General features: G+C 38.2%; 1 protein-coding gene across 2 annotated transcripts in view; it reads right to left on the bottom strand.

Annotated features, from left to right (window-relative positions):
• Window positions 1-22,395, bottom strand: part of LPCAT2 (lysophosphatidylcholine acyltransferase 2) — a 70,973-nt gene that overhangs the window by 42,578 nt on the left and 6,000 nt on the right. Inside the window, exons 2-8 of one of the 2 annotated variants that reach the window (XM_030299267.1) lie at window positions 14,408-14,547; window positions 11,105-11,322; window positions 9,417-9,529; window positions 7,443-7,503; window positions 6,469-6,527; window positions 5,173-5,207; window positions 1,815-1,869 (exon numbers count right to left, since the gene is read on the bottom strand). In XM_030299267.1, coding sequence (XP_030155127.1) covers window positions 1,815-1,869; window positions 5,173-5,207; window positions 6,469-6,527; window positions 7,443-7,503; window positions 9,417-9,529; window positions 11,105-11,322; window positions 14,408-14,547 — 681 coding nt within the window. The remainder of the gene's footprint in view (window positions 1-1,814; window positions 1,870-5,172; window positions 5,208-6,468; window positions 6,528-7,442; window positions 7,504-9,416; window positions 9,530-11,104; window positions 11,323-14,407; window positions 14,548-22,395) is intronic. The other variant, XM_030299268.1, reaches the window with a different exon arrangement.

A 22,395-nucleotide genomic window follows, 5' to 3' on the forward strand; every position in this document is an offset into this window, starting at 1 on the left:
TAAAAGAAGAAAGGAGAAGAAGAAAGGAAGAAAGAATGATAGAAAAGGAAAAAAGGCCATGACACAGAAAGGAAATGTGGTAATAATGGTCAGGACAAAAAAATGAGGCCTTTGCATACCTCTGTTGTAATAGTTTGACCACTGAGACATGTGCTAGACAGTTCTAGGTGCGTTTCCACATCTGTGGTTAGATCTTGTTTTAGCTGGGGAAGGGTAAATTTAGAGGAAGGGGCAGCATATATATTATATAAACAATATCTTCCAATTTTGCAGAGAAGACAGGGTGGGTGTTTTAAGTATAAGTTTTCCTTCCTTCCTCCCTCCCTCCCTCCCTCCCTCCTTTCCTTCCTTCCTTCCTTCCTTCCTTCCTTCCTTCCTTCCTTCCTTCCTTCCTTCCTTTTTTTAGAGAAAGCAAACAGAGCTAGTCTATCTGCACAGCTACGAAAGATGGAAGAGCACGCTTGGAGTACTTAGAAATAATATAATATTTCTTCCTGACAGGGCTTCCCAAAATATATCCTATGGAACACCACTTCCAGGAGGTATCCAGAGAAAAAGGGATATGGTGGTCACACCATCTCAAAGGCACTGACAGGTCTTGAGAAAAAGAAATCTGATTGATTTTATTTACACTGGTATTTCTCAAACTTATTAGGGTACAGATTACTGTTTTTCTCTAGAAACATCTAAGTATATTCTAAGAAGTAGTGTTTTTTGATCACATTGAGAGAGATTGAACTGGTTTTAAAGGGGGGGAAGTGTGGCATACAATTAATAAATAGATCGTTTCCTGGCAAGCAGACAACCTGTAAGTCTCCAGAAAAATTTCACCAAAGTGAAACTCATTTCAAAATGTAATTTGCCCCCTACATCATTTGGTATTTCTGACCTCTATGTGGCTAAATGACTAAGCTATACAACAACAAAAAACCAGTATTCTTGTGACTTAAATTCCATGTCCTGTCACTGGGAGCATGGGCCCCCACTCAGGACTCCGAATTAACATATGCAAACTTAGAGTTCTCATTGCACAATCTACGGATGCAACTGGAAAATGAAGGCAAGAGCCTGACTCGCTCTTCGGACCCTTCTCTCTTCAGAGGCTCCCTGAGGGTATCACTAGAGCCAACTCTACTGACTCTGCATTTATGAGTCCATTCCTCATCATTGCTAGCATCTAAGAACGGTTCTGGAACCATCGTTCAGAGTCTTAAAAATCTGGCCAGGATTTTCAGAACCATCTAATCGCTCCCGCACTCCCTGCCTGTCTCTGCAACTCAAACCCAAAGACGGCCAAACCAGACCAAAAGAATGCTGACATGCGCTGCCTCCCAGAGAGGATTTCCTCAGGCTTTCCAGGTGCAGAGTGAGTCCAAAGTGAGGGCTTCCGACGTCTGTGCCTCTCCCCAGAGTCCAAGTAGCACCTCTCCGCCCTGACAGAACGTACTCTTCCAGGAGCTGTGGGGCTCCATCGGCTACTGTATGTAGCTCCTTTTGTCAAGATGTGAAGCACACCATACCGTTCAACCGGGCAGAGGTCAGCATTGAAAGGAAGATGATAGAAACCAGTTATGCAAATCTGGTCAGCCAGGGTGGTCGCCTATGAAAGTTCCCAGAAGCCAGAGGTTTTTCCTGATAGGATTCCAAGGGCTGGATCTGACAGCCAGGTGGACAGTTTGTAAAAGACCAGCGCCTGTTTTAAAGATGGCGGATTTAACTGCCAACCTTTGTACGGTGGGGCTCTCGAGACTAGAAGTGCAAAAGAAAAGGAAAGGCCAAATCTCCAGTTCCAAGACTGTTTTTGAATGACTTACCTCAACTTCCACCTTTGTGAAGAGCTGGCAGAAAGTGAGCATACAGAGCTGAATGCTGAGGAGAAAAAAGAACAGGCCATCTTTATATGGTAATACAAGTATCATCTATATCACCCAACGATCCTTTCTTTATAGGCAAACACTGCCACGTCATCCTTCATATAGATATTTTGTGCTTATGAATGCCACACGGCAGCTGTAACACTCCTTGGGCTTAAGCAAGTATTCTTGATATTCCAAAGTTAAATCACCAAGTACAACACCAAATATGTACTTGTGAGTCAGAGCTGCAGCTCGGCAGACTAAACCCCAAATGTGAAGTCTCCCTGACAACTCAGGCTTGTAGGCCTACGAGCCTAGAGAAACTACCAAGGCCACATTTTAAGGTACATAAATGTGCTTATTATAGGAAAACTCCTGAAGTAAACATTACATTTCGAAACTTTTCTCTGATATTAAAAGAAAAAAAAACAAAAAACAAAAAACAGTGGGCCTTTCCCTAAAAGCAGAAACTATATCATAATTGTCCCAATTAATAATCAATATTTTATTTAAGGAGAAATTTTCTGAAATATTTCAAATTTCATTGTAAAACCAGATAAAGGCTTTCTTTAAAGTGGTTAAAGCCAACCCTCTCAAAGATAATTTCTGAAATAGTTGTTTCTATGTACCTTTCTAATATATATTTAGATTCTCTGGATAGGATTTCTATGGGATTTTTATTTCACCTCATTTAGACAGATGACCCAAAAATCTGGCAGAGTGGATTATACTACATGAAAGAAATCAACCAACCTTTTTTTGTGTTTAAGAAACTAAAATATGATTTAGCTATAAAAGTTATTTAAAGGGGCTTACTTAAGATAAGAAATTTAGAAATTTAAACAAGGAACTTGGTTAAAAGAAGGAATTGAAGAAATAGATGTACCAATTCTGTATATAATTATAAGTTGTTAAGTATTGGTTGTCAAACTTCGCATCTGAGAGGAAAAAAACTTTTACTATTAACGCCAAGCAAATAAAATCAATCCACATCGTCTACTATAAAGTAAATTGTCCCTGAGTTATTTAAATTGAACTTTTGAATTTGGTGATTCACACAGACAAATCTGTTCTGAAAATTCTGAATGCTGGAAGGAAGGAAGGAAGGAAGGAAGGAAGGAAGGAAGGAAGGAAGGAAGGAAAATGAAACAAACCAGGCATAAGATCTCATTGAACCTGTGTTGTCCAAACAACACTTCTCAGACCCACACAAAATGGCTTTTCCGTAGCTGCCCTTTCTCTGAGTGTATTCCCCAAGTTTATTAACTCTCTCCCTTAGGCTGTCTGTCTCGGTATAGAATCTCTTCCTTAGAATCTGAGTCTAGACTAGCCCTTGGAGCAGGAGCAACTGAGAAAACTGACTTAAGAGTAACAGATTCAGTGCGAAATACGGTATGAAGCCCACTGGAAGATTCGGGCAGAAATGAGAGTTACCACAGGCCAAGCACAATGTGGCATTTGGATAAAACAAAGCTGTGCCTTTTAAAGATTTTGTGTTTATCACTCCTAAGAAATCTTTAACTCCTCAAAAAGTGTTTTCCTCTCTTTTCTGAATTCTCTCTCCTATTTTCTTCTTCCCTTTGTCACACTTGTTAGAAGGCTGGTTTAACCAGAACACTCCATTTTCTATCCTGATCCCCCTTCCAAGAAGGCCTTCTTCTACTTGACCTTCACTCCTACCTGGACTGCTGAAAAAGTTTGAAAAAGACATACTGAGCGCACTGTGAATCTGAAGTCACTATCTCTGCAAGGCGCTTAAATTGTCAGGGCCCTAAGGATGACACAACTCAGGAACTATAAAGACACACTATATCCAGTTTGTAGGCACTCCTTTTTCTAAAATACTCTCACACTATTTGTTTCTTCTCACTTGCTCTCGTATAAAAAGCTGAAAACCAGGAACCCAAGATCAACAGTGGCACAAAACACGTATTCTAGCCAAATAAATAAACTGATTTCCTGAAGAGTTAAAGACCACATAATACCTAGATAGTCTTTACAATTTGTGATCTTTATTTTGAGTGTCGTTTACTTAACTTCAACTATGAAGGACTGAAGCGTAATAGGAACATACATGTTTCACATGTTAATAAACACTAACACATGTGAATGGCCCATCAGTTACCTATTCTGATTTAAATTTATTATTTTGATGCAATTCACACATACAAAATGGAGAAGATTGGTATGCACCATAAAAAAAAAATCTGACTTTCATACATTGTTTGGATTATCTAAGAGGTATGCAAGGAAGTCACAAGATACTTGAAGGCGAATGAAGATTCCCTTTTAAATAGGTCCAAGTGGTTGTCTATGCATCAACGACGTTATGTAAACTCTCTGTGTAATAGTATCAAAAGGCATTGCTGGGTAAGCCCCAGGCAAAGTCCTCACATCCAGGCATTTTACATGGCTCTCACCAAATATAAACCAGCTCAGACTTATCCAGGGGGATCTCGACAAAAACGTCTTGAGAGAAGGTACGATTGTACATGCTCTGTTCTTTTTAAAGGCCTGTTTCAACGCAGCTTGCTTAATGGCGAGCTGTATTCCTCTCCTGTCTTAAATGTTTATAGAAACTGCTGATCCCTCTGCTTTTAAAATCCAAGAACGGAACTGAAAGCTTAGCTATTTTCTCAGCTCAGATCAGACACATCACAGCTATTTTAGGCCATATGACGCAATGACTCCGGACTGCTTAAACCGATATAGTGAAACAACAATGGAGACACCAGATAACATGCTAAATCTGCAGTGGGAATAAAACTACAAGATTAAAGCTAAGTAGGGTACAAACTGGGTCACTGGACTGTTTCTTAAGGATTGGTAGCTACACACGTGAGACCCGCAAGAACACAGCAGACTGCCAGAATTCTGCACGTGGCCGGTGCTGGGGGCTAACAGGAAAGATAGTGACGCTCTCTACAGACTTTCTCCTTTACAAGATTCTAGGATCTGGGGCGCCTGGGTGGCGCAGTCGGTTAAGCGTCCGACTTCAGCCAGGTCACGATCTCGCGGTCCGTGAGTTCGAGCCCCGCGTCGGGCTCCGGGCTGACGGCTCGGAGCCTGGAGCCTGTTTCCGATTCTGTGTCTCCCTCTCTCTCTGCCCCTCCCCCGTTCATGCTCTGTCTCTCTCTGTCCCGAAAATAAATAAACGTTGAAAAAAAAAATTAAAAAAAAAGATTCTAGGATCTGATTAGAAATCTTTACTTTTACAAAAACAAGGCTTTTTAAAAAAAAAAAAAAAAGGAATAAATAACTTTTCTTTTTATTCCCTGAACAAAATTTATATAAACCAATAATAGAAGCAACTTACAATGTATATCCCTGCCATGTCCACGTCACGGTATCCTACAATAACAAAGGTGTTTAGACTGTTAGTTCAGAGAAAAAATAAAAGCTCAATAAAATCAAAATCTTATTTTCATATTGGTACTCATATACGTCCCTGCTGAATTAAAAGCAGTACGTTGAAAAGTAAAACAAGCCTATTAAACGACAGCAAATTGCTCTATGAATTCTTGGATTATATCTCTACATGGCAAAAATCTGTTTTCTATACGTAGCCACCTATCTTTTCATGAAATTAAGTTGCTTTTAGTTCTTAATAGAATTCTGAGCACGCTTAGCTATTTTTTCTCCTAATGTGAACACATCTGGATAATTAATTTGCTTATAAAGCCCAGAATATATCAGTTCTCAAAAAAAAAGGGAGGGGTTCATGCTTGGGAGAAAAGATTAGAGTAGTACATAATGAAAGGATTTACATAAATGCCAAATAGGCAGAAGTACAATTAAGTAAATCTTGATAGATATTAATTTTTTTTAACTAGGGGATGTCTAAAGGTGAGAAGACAGCCACTGAAAGGAAGTTGAATTGATCGAGAACTCTTGATCTTAAGTGACATAGATAATGAATCATTACATTCTGCTTGTTCATGGAAAGTCTCTAGTAGAGAAAGTTCCTCTCAAGACAAAACAGATTCCAAAAATCCTTTCTTTAGGAAAACGGTGGCACAATAATATCCAGAAGACAGCGGTGTGCCCAGCTGGAGTGGAAGTCCCTGTTTCCTGAGCCAACCGTGCACCTTCTATAGGATGACAGCGTCTTTTCATGTATCTTCTTATTCACGTTACTTGCCAAGAGTCCCACAGCTAGGAAGTACTGAGCCAGTAATGAAACCCCAAGCCAGTCCCAGATTTATCCTGCGACACCAGCTATCCCTCCAGTAATGACCGCTGAATCAGGAAAAGTCTCTTTGTAGGCTCAGTGCAAATCACAAATCTATGCACGTTTCCTGCTACCCAGGCCAATAAGGGCCTGAATCTGAGACTTCATTGGACCATCACAGTAACAACAGAGGAGAAACTGGGGAAATGCCTTCCTGGAGCTTAGGAATACCAGAGACATCGTGTAATATTGGTATCCACAAACACGTGCCTCTCTTGGCAAACTTCTAGAAATGAAATGTGGCACGGGGAATGGGGTCTACCCATGTGCTTCCAGCCTCTGTCTATTCAGAGCTTTCTTCAAATTCTAAAAGGGGTCCCGGAGGATTTGTGCTGTTCGGAATGTCTGAGATGTTTTCCCACGGCCAAACACTATGCTTACCAGCTTGTTCGGGTACCTAAGGAGGATCGGCTGCACGGGAACCCCTGGAATGAAGGCCCCTAAAACCACATTGAGACATTACATCTTCATATATGACATGAGGATTACCATAAAGAGAATTAATAATAAACGGTACACATATACTTTACTGCTTTAAGAATACACACAAACTGTGAAATGTTGGTAGAATCCCTAGTGCTTTACCAAAATGAGAGAGTTCTAAAATTCAGAATTAGGAAACCAAGACATTAAATGTTATGCCCAAGTCACTGAAAAGATTTATTTACATCCCCACGTGTTTTCATTTTCTAAATACTTATTATACAACAGGATTAAAAAAATAAAAATAACGGCAAAGTCAAGACAAAGAGAAAATGGGGAGAAGAAAATCTAAATCAAAGCAAATACTTGTAGCAAGAACGAGCCCCACTTGCTAGAAGTGAGTTCTAACTTGGGCTCTGAGCATTCCAGCAGCCAATACAAACACATGTTAAAGTATTATCAGTTACTATGAAATTACGTATGAAATTATACATTGCTATGAAATCTATGACTTTATAATATTAAAAAAAAAGAGTGAAGTGTAGAAGGCATCTGAAGGCATTACAATGATCACTTGTTTTCTATTAGAAAACACAGGACCTGGGGTGTCTGTGACGGTAGCCTTGAAGGAAAAGAAAAATCTGCCAGTGGTTTCTGCATGTGCATGGATATGTGTGTGCATGTGTGTGCGTGTGCATGCACACACACACGCGCATGCACACACACACACACACACACACAACTATCCAAGGAAGAAGGGGTTGTGATACCAAAAGAGAAAGTAAAGGAGTTCTGCAGATTCACTGTGTTAAAAACTTTTCATCGAAAAAGAAACGCCCAGAACAAACTAACAGATTGTTTTGTGTATTAGTATCAAATCATTTGAGAAATCTTCCATAGTTTGTTATAGTACATAATTTAATTGATCTCACCTGGTTTAAAAGTAATCAAACAGGAACGATTAGTACAAGTACCTTCTGGGAAAACTAGTATCTTGGGAGAAAAGGAATACGTAGATTTAATATTTCAGTCTAATGAATCGGTTACCTCTTTACTCAGTTTCTTACGACTTCACAAATAGCTGCCAATTCTTAGAAGACGAAAATGAAATAAAAGGCTAACACTTGATTCTACCGAAAACTAGAATCAGATTATTCAGTTTTCCTCTAAAAGAACTGTCATCTGACCATTAAGGTAATTAGAAAACGGATTAAAGCTTTGAATAGAAAATACACTTAGCAAATGTTTCTTAATGATGATGCTAATGATCTGAAATAAACTTAAAAGAAGATATAGACCCTGAGACCTGGTCAAAGAGCACATTAGATTCTTTCCTCTACTGCTATACATCCTTAACCAAATCGTTCCTACTTCCTTGTTTCTGTTTTCCCTGTTAAATGATATTCACTCCTACAACACATAGTTTAGGGATATACGGAGGAAGCAAAAAGGAGGAAATACTTGCAGTATGCTTTATGCTCCCTTGAATTAGTAGACATATGGAATACAGTTTAGTATCTTGTTTGAGAAAGTGTTTTTAGCATTTAACATAGGCCTTTGTGTTCTTCAAGTGAAAGACACAGAGCACAGTTAGTTTCCCCATTAATGGAACAGGCTGGATTTGCTAAGGATTTCAGGATTTGGCAACGAGTAAATTGCCAAGTACATAAAATAACAAAAAAGAAAAATCCTGCACCCACAGCAGTTAGTATGTGTACTTAGTTAGTATTTGTATCGTTTAATAATTAGAAAGGGAAAACTTAATCAGCCTAATGTGCCACAATGACAGGCTACTTATAAAATAAAAATTAAGTGTGTGCAATTTCATCCCCCAATTTAAAAACAAAACAAAACAAAAAACAAAACAGGTTTCCTATTACAACAAGATACACTATCAAACATGGCTCATTCAACGGATATTCTACAGCTACTCCATTAACAATGAACGGATATAGAGTAAATCATAAAATCTCAGATCTGGAAGGGGCATTAAAAGCCATATAGCCTTTCCAGTGCTTGAATTCTTTCTACAACACTCCCCTCCCCCCGCTCAAGTTGTTGCTTAGCCAGTGCCTGAAAATTCTAGAAAAGGATTTCAGATCAGATCATTCTGTCTCTGGACAGAAAATTCCTTGAGGTGGGTGAGATGAGCTGAAATCTTACCTATTTGTTAACTTTTGCCCACAATCCTAGATATAGTCGTTGGATCCAAAGAGAAAAGTCAAACCCTTATTCCAAGTGTCACTTCTTCCTGGCCACTTTTTAAATCATTCCTCACATCCCTGGGTTTCTGAAACCTCCTGGTGGGTGATACTCCTCTTGGTATTATAACATCTACGCATCATCATGGGTGGCCAGATCACAGGGCCAAGGTAGAGCGATACTTATCAGAATTATCCAGTAACTGTTGCCCCTCCCCTTACCTTCCAAAGGCATTCCAGGGGTTGGAGGTAGTGAGATGGGAGAGTCTGGAAAAGTTCTATAGGTGATTCCTTATATCCCCCTTGATCTGAAAAGCTCTGTCTAAATATACTTTGGATAAGACTAAGATCATAATCCCTTTTTTTTCCCCCAATAAACGTACCATACTGTTGACTATAATTGAGCTTTGATAGGCTGTCTTTAAGATTATAAATAAATTCAGAGAATGTATTTTTTTATGACACAAAGTAAAAATTGGTTCAAAGAGTCCGGAGAATAAGAAAGAATGATACATTTAATCCCACGGGATATCTCCTGGGGAAGAGGACTTCTGAATACTCACTCATTTATTCTGCTTCTATTATGCTGAAGACACCTAGCATAGGTGTCCCCAGATACTGCCATCTGTGGAGCCAAACGATTTCCAAGTACACAAACAAGAAACAAACTCACAGTATTCTAAATGAACGTCCCCTGTGTTTTACCTGCGGCCACTGTCCTCCTGATGTTGCTCGCCTTATTATTTCATTTATTGTGTTTTTTCGAGAATCTGGATCTACACGGGACACCAGCACTGGCTGCACAGCTCGTAAAAGTCCTTGAAAACAAACAAAAGGTCACAACTGAGTCTTTTTTTTTTTTTTTTGACTAAAGCTATCACAGCAATGATACTGTATGAATCATAAAACAAGTGTTATGTAAAATTAAAATACAGCAAATCAAAGAGAACTTTTTAAAAAAAAACCCTCCAATTTAAAGTTTATAAGAATTTAGCTTCCAGAGGCGCCTGGGTGGCTCAGTCAGTTAAGCGTCTGACTTCGGCTCAGGTCATGATCTCGCAGTCCGTGAGTTCAAGCCCTGCATCGGGCTCTGTGCTGACAGCTCGGAGCCTGGAGCCTGCTTTGGATTATGTGTCTCCCTCTCTCTCTGCTCCTACCCACTCACACTCTGTCTCTCTGTCTCTCTCTCAAAAATAAATAAACACTAAACAAATTTTGAAAAAAAAAAAAGAAAACTGATTATGTGAATTCACAGTACATACGAATAAGGGGCAATTATTAATTTTACTAAAATTTTCAGCACGACAGTCTTCTGAGTAGGTAGCTTCCTCAGGCATGCAAAATAAGCCTCAATTTGCCAAAATTCCATTGCTAAACAGCTTTCCAGGAAAATGCCATATGATACAAAGCACTGCGGCTACACTGAGGAAAAAAAAAAGAATGAGCGAAGGAAAGAGAGACAGAGAGAATTTTTCTGAGCTGAATGACAAAGCTGAGGACACGACTGTTTCTCCAAAGCGCCAAGGCAACCTCAGGCAACCTCCACACCCACTCTGTCACCACTTGCGGCTTGCAATAACCTTGGGGCAACCGGGACCAGTCACTTAGAGACTCACACCCTAGGGAGAGACCATAGCACCTGGTGGGATAAGCATTTCATTTGCTTCATTATTTTATACGGCAGGAAGTACTTATTGTTCTACATCATAATTTTCAAAGAGTTTCAGGTCCCTCATGGAGATTCTGGGGCAATAATAAGAAAACAGAGTTAAGAGGAAAGACTTTGTGTGAGTGTGAGCCTAATACTCTCAAGAGAAATTCGTGAAATAGCACGTAACACAGTGTTTTCACCAGTTCTTTGGTTCAATTCTCCCTCCAGAAAATCAAGCATGTTTGGTACTTGAAACTCGGTCTTTCTAGCTATATAAGAACAAAAGGAAGTCACTGGACCCTGATAAAGATATGAATTTATTAAGAATTATAAGGGTACAGGTAGGGGAGTCTCTAAACTTTATCACAAACTCATTCTGAAAATATAGTTCCTCATTAAAAGTAAGAAAATAGGGGCACCTGGGTGGCTCAGTCGGTTAAGCATCTGGCTTCAGGTCACGATCTCGACGTTCGTGAGTTTGAGCCCCGCATTGGGCTCTCCGCTCTCAGTACAGACCCCACTTCGGATCCTCTGTCGCCCTCTCTCTGTCCCTCCCCTGCTGTATTTCTCTCTCTCTCTCTCGCACAAAAACAAATAAACATTTTTTAAAAAGTGAATAAATCGCTTTGAAGTGTTTCATTATTTTAAAGTTTTTAAAAAGCCTACCGATAAACTATATATGATTTTTTACAAATTTGAACCCCAAGCATGAAAATATCCATATTGTCTTACAAGTACTTACTGCCAATCAGAGGGACCTGTGCGTTCTCGTTCCGAGACACCATGGAAGGTAACCCAGCTACGACACAGGCAATTCCATCAAAGAATGTTGAATGAGGGGCAGCGACAAAAATTGGTGCCTCCGCAGGACTTGCCACCTTTCCTTTCACGGTGACCATGAATCCCATGGATAAGAACATGGCATGACCCAGAAACTTCAAAACTGGTTGAGTAATTTTCCTTTGGAAATAAATATTAAAAAAAAAAAAAAAAAAGAAAAGACACAATTAGCTTTGTTAATCTCAACTAACAGCAGGGCTTTACTCTAAAACACAATACAAAAACCCAAACATGTCGGACACTTCATTTTAAAATATGAGCTAAGGGGCGCCTGGGTGGCTCAGTCGGTTAAGCGGCCGACTTCAGCTCAGGTCACGATCTCGCGGTCTGTGAGTTCGAGCCCCGCGTCGGGCTCTGGGCTGATGGCTCAGAGCCTGGAGCCTGTTTCAGATTCTGTGTCTCCCTCTCTCTCTGCCCCTCCCCCATTCATGCTCTGTCTCTCTCTGTCTCAAAAATAAATAAAACGTTAAAAAAAAAAATTTTTTTTTAAATATGAGCTAAGAAGAATATAGCTAACAGTTACATGGGGTTCTTTTTGCCACGTACTATTCTAAATACTTTACATTTATTAATTTATTTAATCTTCAGCCCAATTGTATGAAATGGATTTTATTTTTTAGCATCCTCATTTTGCAGATCAGAAAACTGAGGCACAGAGAAGTACAATTTCCCAAGGACATATGGCTACTAAGTGGCTCCGTGATTCTATGACTACAGAGGGATAAAAATGAATCTTCAACACACGTCCCCCACTGAGAAATCCAAATCAGTATTGTTCTTCACAGGAGTGACCTTGGGAATGTACATTTGTGTAACAATGATGCTATCTCCCCAGACACTTTTAGAACTCTGATGCTGCATCAGTCCTCAGTTATTTTAGGAATAATTTTTTAAAGCCTTATTACTTATGTCATTATAGCTCTTATAGATATCATCAAAAATTTTAAAAGCTAAAGTCACCATCTCGCTTTCCTGGAACGTAGATGCACTTACACAATTTCAGAAATCTAACTGCTTACTTTTTTAAAAAGAATTTATGTCAGGGGCGCCTGGGTGGCTCAGTCGGATGAGCGTCCGACTTCGGCTCAGGTCATGATCTCACGGTTCATGGGTTCCAGCCCCGCGTCAGGCTCTGTGCTGACAGCTCAGAGCCTGGAGCCTGCTTCTGCTTCTGTGTCTCCCTCTCTCTCTGCCCCTAACCCACTCGCATTCTGTCTGTCTCTCTCAAAAATAAACAAACATTTTAAAAAAATTTAAAAGAATTTATGCTATTAAAGACTAATTAATTCATCAAACTGTGCCAGGACCTCTGCTGGACACAGAAGACTAAGACTATCCAGTCCCTGTCCTTGATAAGCCCAGTTGAGTTGGGAAACAGAAACACATTCCTAGAAATGCAAACACAGGATGGATATCTGAGTATGTGAAGAGGCATGCAGTTTTCATGAAAAACAAAACCTGTGTCTTTCCCGTAATACTTCCAATGAGAGCTTTAAAAAGTAGACTTCCTGTCTAATTCTCTCAGTAGTCTTGTAGCAATACAGCGAGGGGCTATTAAGCAACTAGTCACTGAGGAAGTTTCTCTGACTTTTATTCCACAGTAAGGAGAAGTGAGACACAGAAAGCCAATGTACTTTTCCAGAGGGCACAGGGAAATGACCGTCTCTCTCCTTCTTGCTGTTTAGAGTTCAGAGTCTATTTTACATAAGGATAAAAAGCTCACCCCTTTACCGAATTTCCACACTTATTTTTGATTTAAAGTGGTGTAGATTTTGACAACCGCATTCTAAAATATCCCATATTCAGAGCTGTTAAATACTTTTTTAAAGGATTTTAAAAGGGCTAAAAGTTTGGGGCTACATAATTAATTTCAATGTTACCTGTTTGAGAGGAAGTAGAAATACTTGCTTAATTGGAAAAAATGGAACTTTATTTTTTTTAATATTTATTTTATTTTTGAGAGAGAGACAGAGAGACAGCATGAGTGGGGGAGGGACAGAGAGAGAGAGAGAGAGGATTTGAAGCAGGCCTCAGGCTGAGCTGTCAGCACAGAGCCCGACATAGGGCTTGAACTCACAAACCGAGACCATAACTGAATCGAAGTTGGTGCTCAACAGACCGAGCCACCCAGGCCCCCGGAACGTTCTTTTCTAACACTTATTTAATCTGTTTTCTGGATTCTTAGACTACTCCTTCCATCGTGATAGGGCTTCATAAGCTGTTAACAACAGAAACCGAAGAGATAATTGAAAGGAATTGGCGAGTCATGAAAAAAATCTCTCTTAAAGTATTTTTTAGGGACACACGGCCTTGAATCATAAAGCAAAGGATCATGATTTGCAAGGATTGAGGTGGTATTATTCTCTGGGGACACTGCCAGCCTTGTATTCACTTCCACTGGAAACCAGTCTTGTGCTGAATGTTGACATTATGCACTAGAACATGAACTGAAGAGTAAATTGCATATTTATTTAAAAGTGTCTAGAACAGTGATTTTCAAAATTTTTGGAGGACATTCTCATTTGAGATTTGGAAGAAAGGAATAGACCCTATGTAGCATACAAATTTTAAACAAAGTGGACAATTTTAGAGAGTTCAATGGTGCCCTGCACCTCACCTATGGCTTTCTATTCCAAGGAGCCCACCTTACAAGCCTTCACTCTCAGGACATACTTACGGCAACAAGTTGGCTCTGTCCAATGGGGGTGAACTTTTACCAGTAACTATTAATTGGTGATGAGTTTATTCTCAAATACCCTGCTGAATAGATAAATATTCAAAAATACACTATAGCTGATCCACTTACTTGTACCACGGCAGAAAGTATGTACTTACTACAGAGGGACAAAAGTAAATGTCATGACTGAGGGACAGCAGAGGAAAGACCCATAGTTTTCAGCTGTAAAGGTTTCAAGTATACTAGTTGGGTTTCCCAGAATCAGGGACCTCTCACTTTTTGGCAATGACTCGGAAAACAATATTTTAATATTGGGAAATTACAACTTCAACAGAAAATTATCATAAGGCGCTTGGGTAAAAGTTTCTACATGTGATGAATTTAAGAACCGTTTTGTCTGAGAAAAAGAAAATAAATGGTTAATAGTGAGTAGGCAACATTAGATAAAACTACTGATTGATGACTAAACCACGGTAATTGCTTCTTTAATCTTGATTTAGCTAACATTTAGACATTATTATTTCTTACCTCCTCCAACCAGTTATTGGATGGGTCAGCTTTTCAGGACAGCATGCTGTTGAAATTGCAGCAAATGGCCATGCCAGTAATATAATTAATGCAACCAGTAAGACACGGATTGGAAGCAGGATAATTCCAAGAAAGAAAATCTGAAAGTGAAAATTGATTAAAAAAAAAAAAGATGAGTGGACAATATTGGAATGTTCTAGCTATCAGACTGAAACACGTAAGAGGAAAGTTTTGTGTTATTCACGTGTTCACTGAAGGATAAACTGAACATTAACATGCACCAGACATGAAAATCTAAGCACAAGGGAAAAGAAACTACATCTGGCAAAAGCAACAGTGAATAAAACCAGGTACTATAATGACAACTTGATCTATTTATCAAGGAAGGTGATAGAAACAAAGTATCTGACTTAGCAGTCAGGGAAAGCTTCCTGGAGGAGTTGAAGGCTGAATGGTCTCGAAAGACAAGCACAGGGGTGCCCGGGTGGCTCAGTCAGTTAAGCATCCGGGTCTTGACTTCGTTTGGCTCAGGCCATGATCTCACGGTTCATGGGTTTGAGTCCCACATCGGGCTCGGTGCTGGCAGTGCAAAAGCCTACTTGGATTCTCCCTCTCTCTCTTTCTCTTCCTCTTTCTCTGCCTTTCCCAGCTCATGGACTCTCTCTCTCTGTCTCTCTCTCTCTCTCTCTCACTCTCAAAATAATAAACTTTAAAAAAGGAAAGAAAGACAAGCAGAAGCTAGCAAGGTGAGAGGGGAAATCGCTTTTTGAGAGCTGAGTGGAAGGAAGAGTGTTAATGAAGGTGTTAGAGTGTAAAGGAGTAAATGCATGATTTTTATACCTGCCAGCCCTTTATAATTAATAACAGTAAGGAGATGGAGAAGGGAAAAGTACAAATAACAATTAAAAAAATAAGGAAGAAGAATGAAAACTAAAAATAACCAACAACACATGAGGGCTTACTAGGAAGCAGGCACTCTAAGCACTTGGCAGGTGGTGACCTATTTGATTCCTATGACCTTAGGTTGTTTTACCTCCAGGAAGGGATGGCAAAGAGGAAGCTAAGTGAAGCTACTTTAAGATCACAGTTACCAAGTAGCAGCACCAGGGTTTGAACCCGGCGTGGTTACAAAGCCCTTGCTCTTCATCCTATACCATCTTGACTTTTAAATACACGGCCCTTATGCATACCAGATTACCTTTCTTCTATTAGCCAATTACACTAGTCACACCGTGCAGTCCTTCTGCCTCTATTGCCCCTTGATGGAAATCTGAGCATCATCAAACAATTTATGAGAGACACCAAAATTGTTCCACTTTTCTATCAAATGATTTAACATACAATTCAATCTCTATCAAGTTATCCGTGTGCCTGTGTGCATGTTTGAAGTCAAAATTACATATGAGGAAAATGCACGGATCTTAAGCACATAATTCAGTGAGGTTTGATAAACATGTACCCTTGCAACACCAATCAAGACACGGAACATGTCTACCATCCAGAGTCATCTTGGGCCTCTTCCAGTGAATCCCTACCCTTTTAGGCAACCAATTCTGGATTTCCATCACCATGGATTAGTTTTGTCTGTTCTTGAACGTCATATAAATGAATCATACATCATGCATTCTTATGCGTCGACCGTCTCCCAGTTAACATAATGGGTTTTGAAATTCAAATCAGTAATTCATTTTTTTTTATTGCAGAATATGGTTCCAGTGTATTGCCTGCATGACAATCTGTTTATCTATTATTATGCTGATGAATCTTTCGGTCGTTTCCAGTGGTGGGCTCTTATGACTAAAGCCACTATGAACATTCTTCTAGGAGACTTTTTGTGGATGTGGGTTTTCATTTCTCTTAAGTAACTACCTAGTAACTAGGAGTGGAATTGCTGGGTCATAGATAGTTTAACTTTATCAGAAATTGCCAAACCACTCTCCACAGTGGTTGTATCATTTTAAAGTATTACTGGCAATGTATGGGAATTTCAGTCACTTGTACATCCTTACCAACATTTGGTCTTAGTATTCTTTTTAATTTTTTTAAAATGTTTATTTATTTTTGAGACAGAGAGAGACAGAGCATGAACGGGAGACGGTCAGAGAGAGAGGGAGACACAGAATCTGAAACAAACTCCAGGCTCTGAGCTGTCAGCACAGAGCCTGACGCGGGGCTCGAACTCACGGACCGTGAGATCATGACCTAAGCCGAAGTTGGACGCTTAACCGACTGAGCCACCCAGGTGCCCCAGTGGTATTCTTTTTTAAAAAAAACTCAGGGTTCCTGGGTGGCTCAGTTGATTGAGCACCCGACTTTGTTTGGTTCAGGTAATGATCTCACAGTTTGTGAGTTTGAGCCCCACATCAGGTTCACAGCTGTCAGAGCCTGCTTCGGATCCTCTGACCCCCTCTCTGCCCCTCATGCTCTCTCTCTCAAAAACGAATGAACATTAAAAAAAAAAAACTTCTGGGGTGCCTGGTGGCTCAGTCAGTTAAGCGTCTAACTCTTGATTTTGGCTCAAGTCATGATCGCATGGTTCATGAGATCAAGTCCCACATGGGGCTCTGTGCTGACAGCACAGAGCCTGCTTGGGATTTTCTCTCTCCCTCACTCTTTCTCGAAACTACGATAAATACTAAAAAATCAACTTTATTAAGGCGTAATGTACATAAAATAAAATGCACCTATTTTAAGTGTAGAGAGCATGAGTTTTTCAAATATATCCTTATGCAAACACCACCACAACCGGGATATAAAACAGTCCAATCACCCAAAAAAGTTCCTTTGTGCCACTCAGCAGTTAGTATACCCTCCCTGGCCCTCGGTAACCACTGACAGGCTCTTTTTTACCCTAGTCTTGCCTGTCCTAGATTGTCACATAGAGATCACACAGTATGCATTCTTTTCTGTCTGGCTTCTTTTCCCTTCATATTTTTGAGATTCTACCTGTCGTCATTATGTACCGAAAAGACATAACGTCAATACATAACATGGTAAAGGCTTTGAAATTGCAGAGTATTATTCCACTGAATGAATATATCATGATTCATTTATCCATTCATTTGCTCATGGACATTTGGCCTATTACAAGTTTTTAGCTATTATGAATATAGCTCCCATGGACATTAAAGCTCAAATCTCTGGTACTCATACATTTTCACTTCACCAGGAGTGAAGCCATTGGGTCAGAATGGATAAATTTATAAGACACTGCCAAACAGTTTCCCAAACGGGTTGTATGATTTTATGTCTCCACTGACAAAACATGGAAGTTTCTGTTGCTTCATATCCTCACCAATATATTCGGTGCTGTCAGTCTTTGTAGGCATTCAAGGGGGTGTAAAATAATATCTCAATGTGGTTTTAATTCACATTTCCCTGATGAACCATGATGTTGAGCACATTCTTCATGTGCTTACTGGTCATTCCTCTAACTTTTTATGTTAAGTGTCTGTTCAAATCTTTGGCCTGTGTTTATTGGGTTGTTAGTCATTCTCTTATCAATTTGGAGGAGTTCTTTATATGTTCCACATACAAGACCTTTGTCATTATATGTATTAAAATATTGAAATATTTTCTTCCATTCCATGGCTTGCTTTTTCATCTTCTTAATGATTATCTTCTGATGAGAAGAATTTTAATTCTGACGCAGACTAATTTATCAAGTTTTAGTTTTAGTTTTCTGTGTCCTTTCTAAGAAATCTTTACTTACCTCAAGGTCATGATGATATTTTACATTCTTTTCTACAAGCTGTATGGTTTTGGTCTATGACCCATCTTAAATTACTTTCTGTGTGTGGTGTGAGGTAGGGATCATGGTTTGTTTTTGTCCACAGCTTTATCTAGCTGTTCCAACACTATTTGTTGAAAAGACCTGATACTCCATAATGACTTTCTTGGCAACTCTGTTAAAAATCAGTTGAACACGTATGTGTGGGCTCTCTATTATGGTTCATTTATTGGTTGATATGATTGATTCATCTATTCTGTCAATACCTCATCCTCTCCACTTCTGTCACTCTTTTTGGTAAGTCTTGAAATCAGGTAGTATATGTTCTGCAGGTTTTTCTTCAAACTTTTTTTGGGTTAATCTAGATCCTTTGCATTTAATCCATACATACATTTCAGAATTAATTTTTCAGTTTCCACACAAACAAAAAAGTCTCTTGAGATTTCAATGAATCTATAGTGTTTATTGAATCTATAGATTGATCTGGAAGGAATTATCACCATAATAATATTGATTCTTCCAATTTATAAACATGATATATCTCTCTCCACTTATGTTAAGTTTCATTAATTTCTCACAATGGTGTTTTGTTGTTTTCAGTGTACTGGTTTTACATATTTTTGGTTAAATACATTCTTAATTATTTAATGTTATTTTATTGCTATTATAAATAAGATCGTTTAATTTTATTTGGCAATCGCTTGCTACTAGTATATAGACCTATAACTGATTTTAAGTTTTACGCTTATACCCTACAACCTAGTTAACTTCACATATTAATTCTGGTTGCTAGTCATTTTGCAGATTCTTTAGGATATTCTACATACACAAACATGACATCTGTGAATAAATACAGTTATACCTTTTCTGCTTTTTTTATTTTTAATTTTTAAAATTTAAAATTTTAAAATTCCAATATAATGAACATACAGTGTTACATTAGTTTCAGGTGTGCAATATAGTGATTGAACAATTCCATACATCACCTGATGCTCATCAAGACAGGAGCCTTAATCCCCATCACCTATCTTATCCACCCTCCCCACTCACTTCCCCTCTGGTAACCATCAGTTTGTTCTCTATGGTTATGAGTCTGTTTCTTGGTTTGTCTCTTTTTCCCTTTTGCTCATTTTGTTTGTTTGTTTCTTAGATTCCACATATAAGTGAAATCATATGGTATTTGCCTTTCTCTGACTGGCTTATTTCTCTTTCCTTTTTAATCTGTATGTCTTTTGTTTCTTTCTCCTCCTATTTTATTGCACTGACTAGGACTCCCACTTCAACGTTGAACAGAAGTGTTGAACAAGATATTTGTCTTGCTCCCAAACTTTGGGGGAACAGGTTCACTATTTCACCATTATGATGCTAGCTAAAGGTGTTTCATAGATACCTATTATTACATTGAGAGAGTTCCCTCTTATTTCTATTTTCCTGAAAATTTATTTAAACATCAGTGGATATTGAATTTTGTCAAATGAGTTATCAAAATTTCTGCATCCATTGAAATGATCATATACTTCTTATCATATGTTTGGCTAATATGATAAATTACATTGAAATATAAATTTTTGTAGGTTAAACCAACCTTGTATTCCTGGGATAAACCAAACATGGACAGGATATATTATCCTTTCCACACATTGGTATATTTGACCTGCTAATAGTTTAAGAGTTCTTATATCAGGATCATGAGGGAAATTGGTGTGTAACTTGCTTTCCTTATAACATTTTTTTTTCCAGATTTTGGTATTAAGATGATGCTAAACACATATGTTTTTGTATAGTGTCTTCATTTTCATTCATCTCAAAGTATTTACTAATTTTTATGATTTTTGTCTCTGAATCATTTATTTTTAGGGGTAATTTAACTTCCACATATTTGTGAATTTCCCAGTTTTTTTTTCTGTTATTTTTTTCTTTTTTAAAAAATTTTTTTAATGTTTATTTATTTGTGAGAGAGAAAGACACAGACAGAGTGTGAGTGGGTGAGGGGCAGAGAGAGAGAGGGAGACACAGAATCTGAAGCAGGCTCCAGGCTCTGAGCTGACAGCACAGAGTCCGATATGGGGCTCAAACCCACGAACCGTGAGATCATGACCTGAGCTGAAGTCGGACACTTAACTGACTGAGCCACCCAGGTGCCCCTCTGTTATTTTTTTCTAATTTAGATACATTATGGTTGAAGAACATACATTATATTCTTGTAATTCTTTTACACTTACTGAAACATGTTTTATGGCCTACTATAATTCTCTGTCCTAGAGAATGTTCCATGGGCACTTGAGAAAAATGCATTTTCTGCTGCTGCTGGATGGAGTGTCTATATATATACATGTATATATCTTAGGGCTAGCTAATGTGTTGTTCAAGTTTTTTCCTTGTTTATACTGTTTCACTGTTCTATTGAAAGTAGGGACTTGAAGTCTATAACGACTATTGTTGAATTGTCTATTTCTCCCTTCAATCTGTTTTGCTTTGTGTATTTGGGGCTCTGTTGTTAGGTGCATATATGGCTCTAATTGTTATATTTTCCAGATGAATCAACCCTCTTATTATAAAGTGTCCTCCTTTATCTCTAGTAACAATTTCTGTCTTAAAGTCTATTTTATTTAATATTAATATTGCCCCTCCAATTTTCTCTTGGTTACTGTTTGCATGGTATATCTTTCTCTGTCCTTTTATTTTCAGCCTATTTGGGTCTTTGAATCTGAAGTGTGTCTTTTTAGATAGCATAGAGTTGGATTATATATTTTTAATCCATTCTTCCAATCTCTGCCTTTTAATTAGTGTGTTTAATCCATTTATACTTAATGTAATTACTGATAAGACTTAATCTGCTCTTTTACTATTTGCTTTCTACATATCTTATGTATTTTCATTTCTATATTTCTCCATAAAGTTCTTTTATGTTAAACAGATATTTTTATAGTGTACCATTTTAATTCCCTGTCACTTCATTTAAAATTATTTTCTTAGTGGTTGCTGTAAGTGTTCCCATCTTCACTAACCTAGTTTGGATTAATACTAACTTAATTGTAATAGTATACAAAAATTGTGCTTCTATATCTCTATCTCCTCCTTCCTCCTGTTTGCTTATATTGTCATACAAATTACATCTTTATATACTATATGTTTATCAACACATATTTCTAATGCTTTATGTAGTTGTCTTTTAAATCACATAGAAGACAAAAGGATTTACAAGTAAAAATTATTTTTATATTCTCTTTTATATTTATACATGTAGTTATCTTTACCAGTATTTTTTTTATTTCTTCATTTGGATTGGAGTTGCTCTCCAGTATTATTTCAACCAAAGTTCTCCCTGTAGTATCTCTTTCAGGGAATGTGTGCTCAGGACAAATTCTCTCAGTTTTTGTTTAATTTCCCTTTTACTTTTGAAGGAGAGTTTTTCTGACTCTATAATTCTTGGTTGACAACCTTCTACTTTCAACACTATGAGTATATCATCCTAGTGCCTTCTGGCCTCCATGGTTCCTGATGAACAATCAGACATTAATCTTATTCAAGATCTCTTTGTATATAATGAGTCTGCTTTTAAGATTCTCTCTTCTTCTTTGGCTTTTAACAGTTTGATTATGATGTGTCTGGGTATAGTTTATCTTTGAGTTTATTATGCTTGGAAGTCATTAAGCTTCTTGGATGTGAAAATTAATGTTTTTTTCACTGAATCTGGAAAGTTTCCAGCCATTTTTTCTTCAATTATTCTTTGCCTCCTTCTGTGGCTCCCATTATGCTTATGTTGATACACGTGATAGTGTTCTACGGGTCTCTTTTCTGTATCTTTTTTCTTCTCACTTTTCTGTATCCTTTTTTCTTTATATTCCTCATACTAGTTAATCTCAATTGCTCTATCTTTAAATTTGCTGATTCTTCTGTTTGTTCAAGTCTGCTGTTGAGTCCCTCTAGTGAATTTTTCATGTCACCTATTGTACTTTTTAATTCCACAATTTCTATTTGGTTCTTTAAAAAAATTTTTTTTAATGTTTATTTATTTTTGAGAGAGAGAGCTAGTGGGGGAGGTGCAGAAAGAGAAGGAGACACAGAATCCGAAGCATGCTCCAGGTTCTGAGCTGTCAGCACAGAGCCCAATGTGGGGCTCGACTCATAGATTGCGAGATCATGACCTGAGCCGAAGTTGGATGGTTAACTAACTGAGTCACCCAGGTGTCCCTTGGTTCTTTTTTATAATTTCTATCTCTATCTCTATTTGGTGATACATTGTCTCATATTTTCC

Source organism: Lynx canadensis, chromosome E2, assembly GCF_007474595.2.
Source record: "Lynx canadensis isolate LIC74 chromosome E2, mLynCan4.pri.v2, whole genome shotgun sequence".
Classification (NCBI taxonomy): domain Eukaryota; kingdom Metazoa; phylum Chordata; class Mammalia; order Carnivora; family Felidae; genus Lynx; species Lynx canadensis.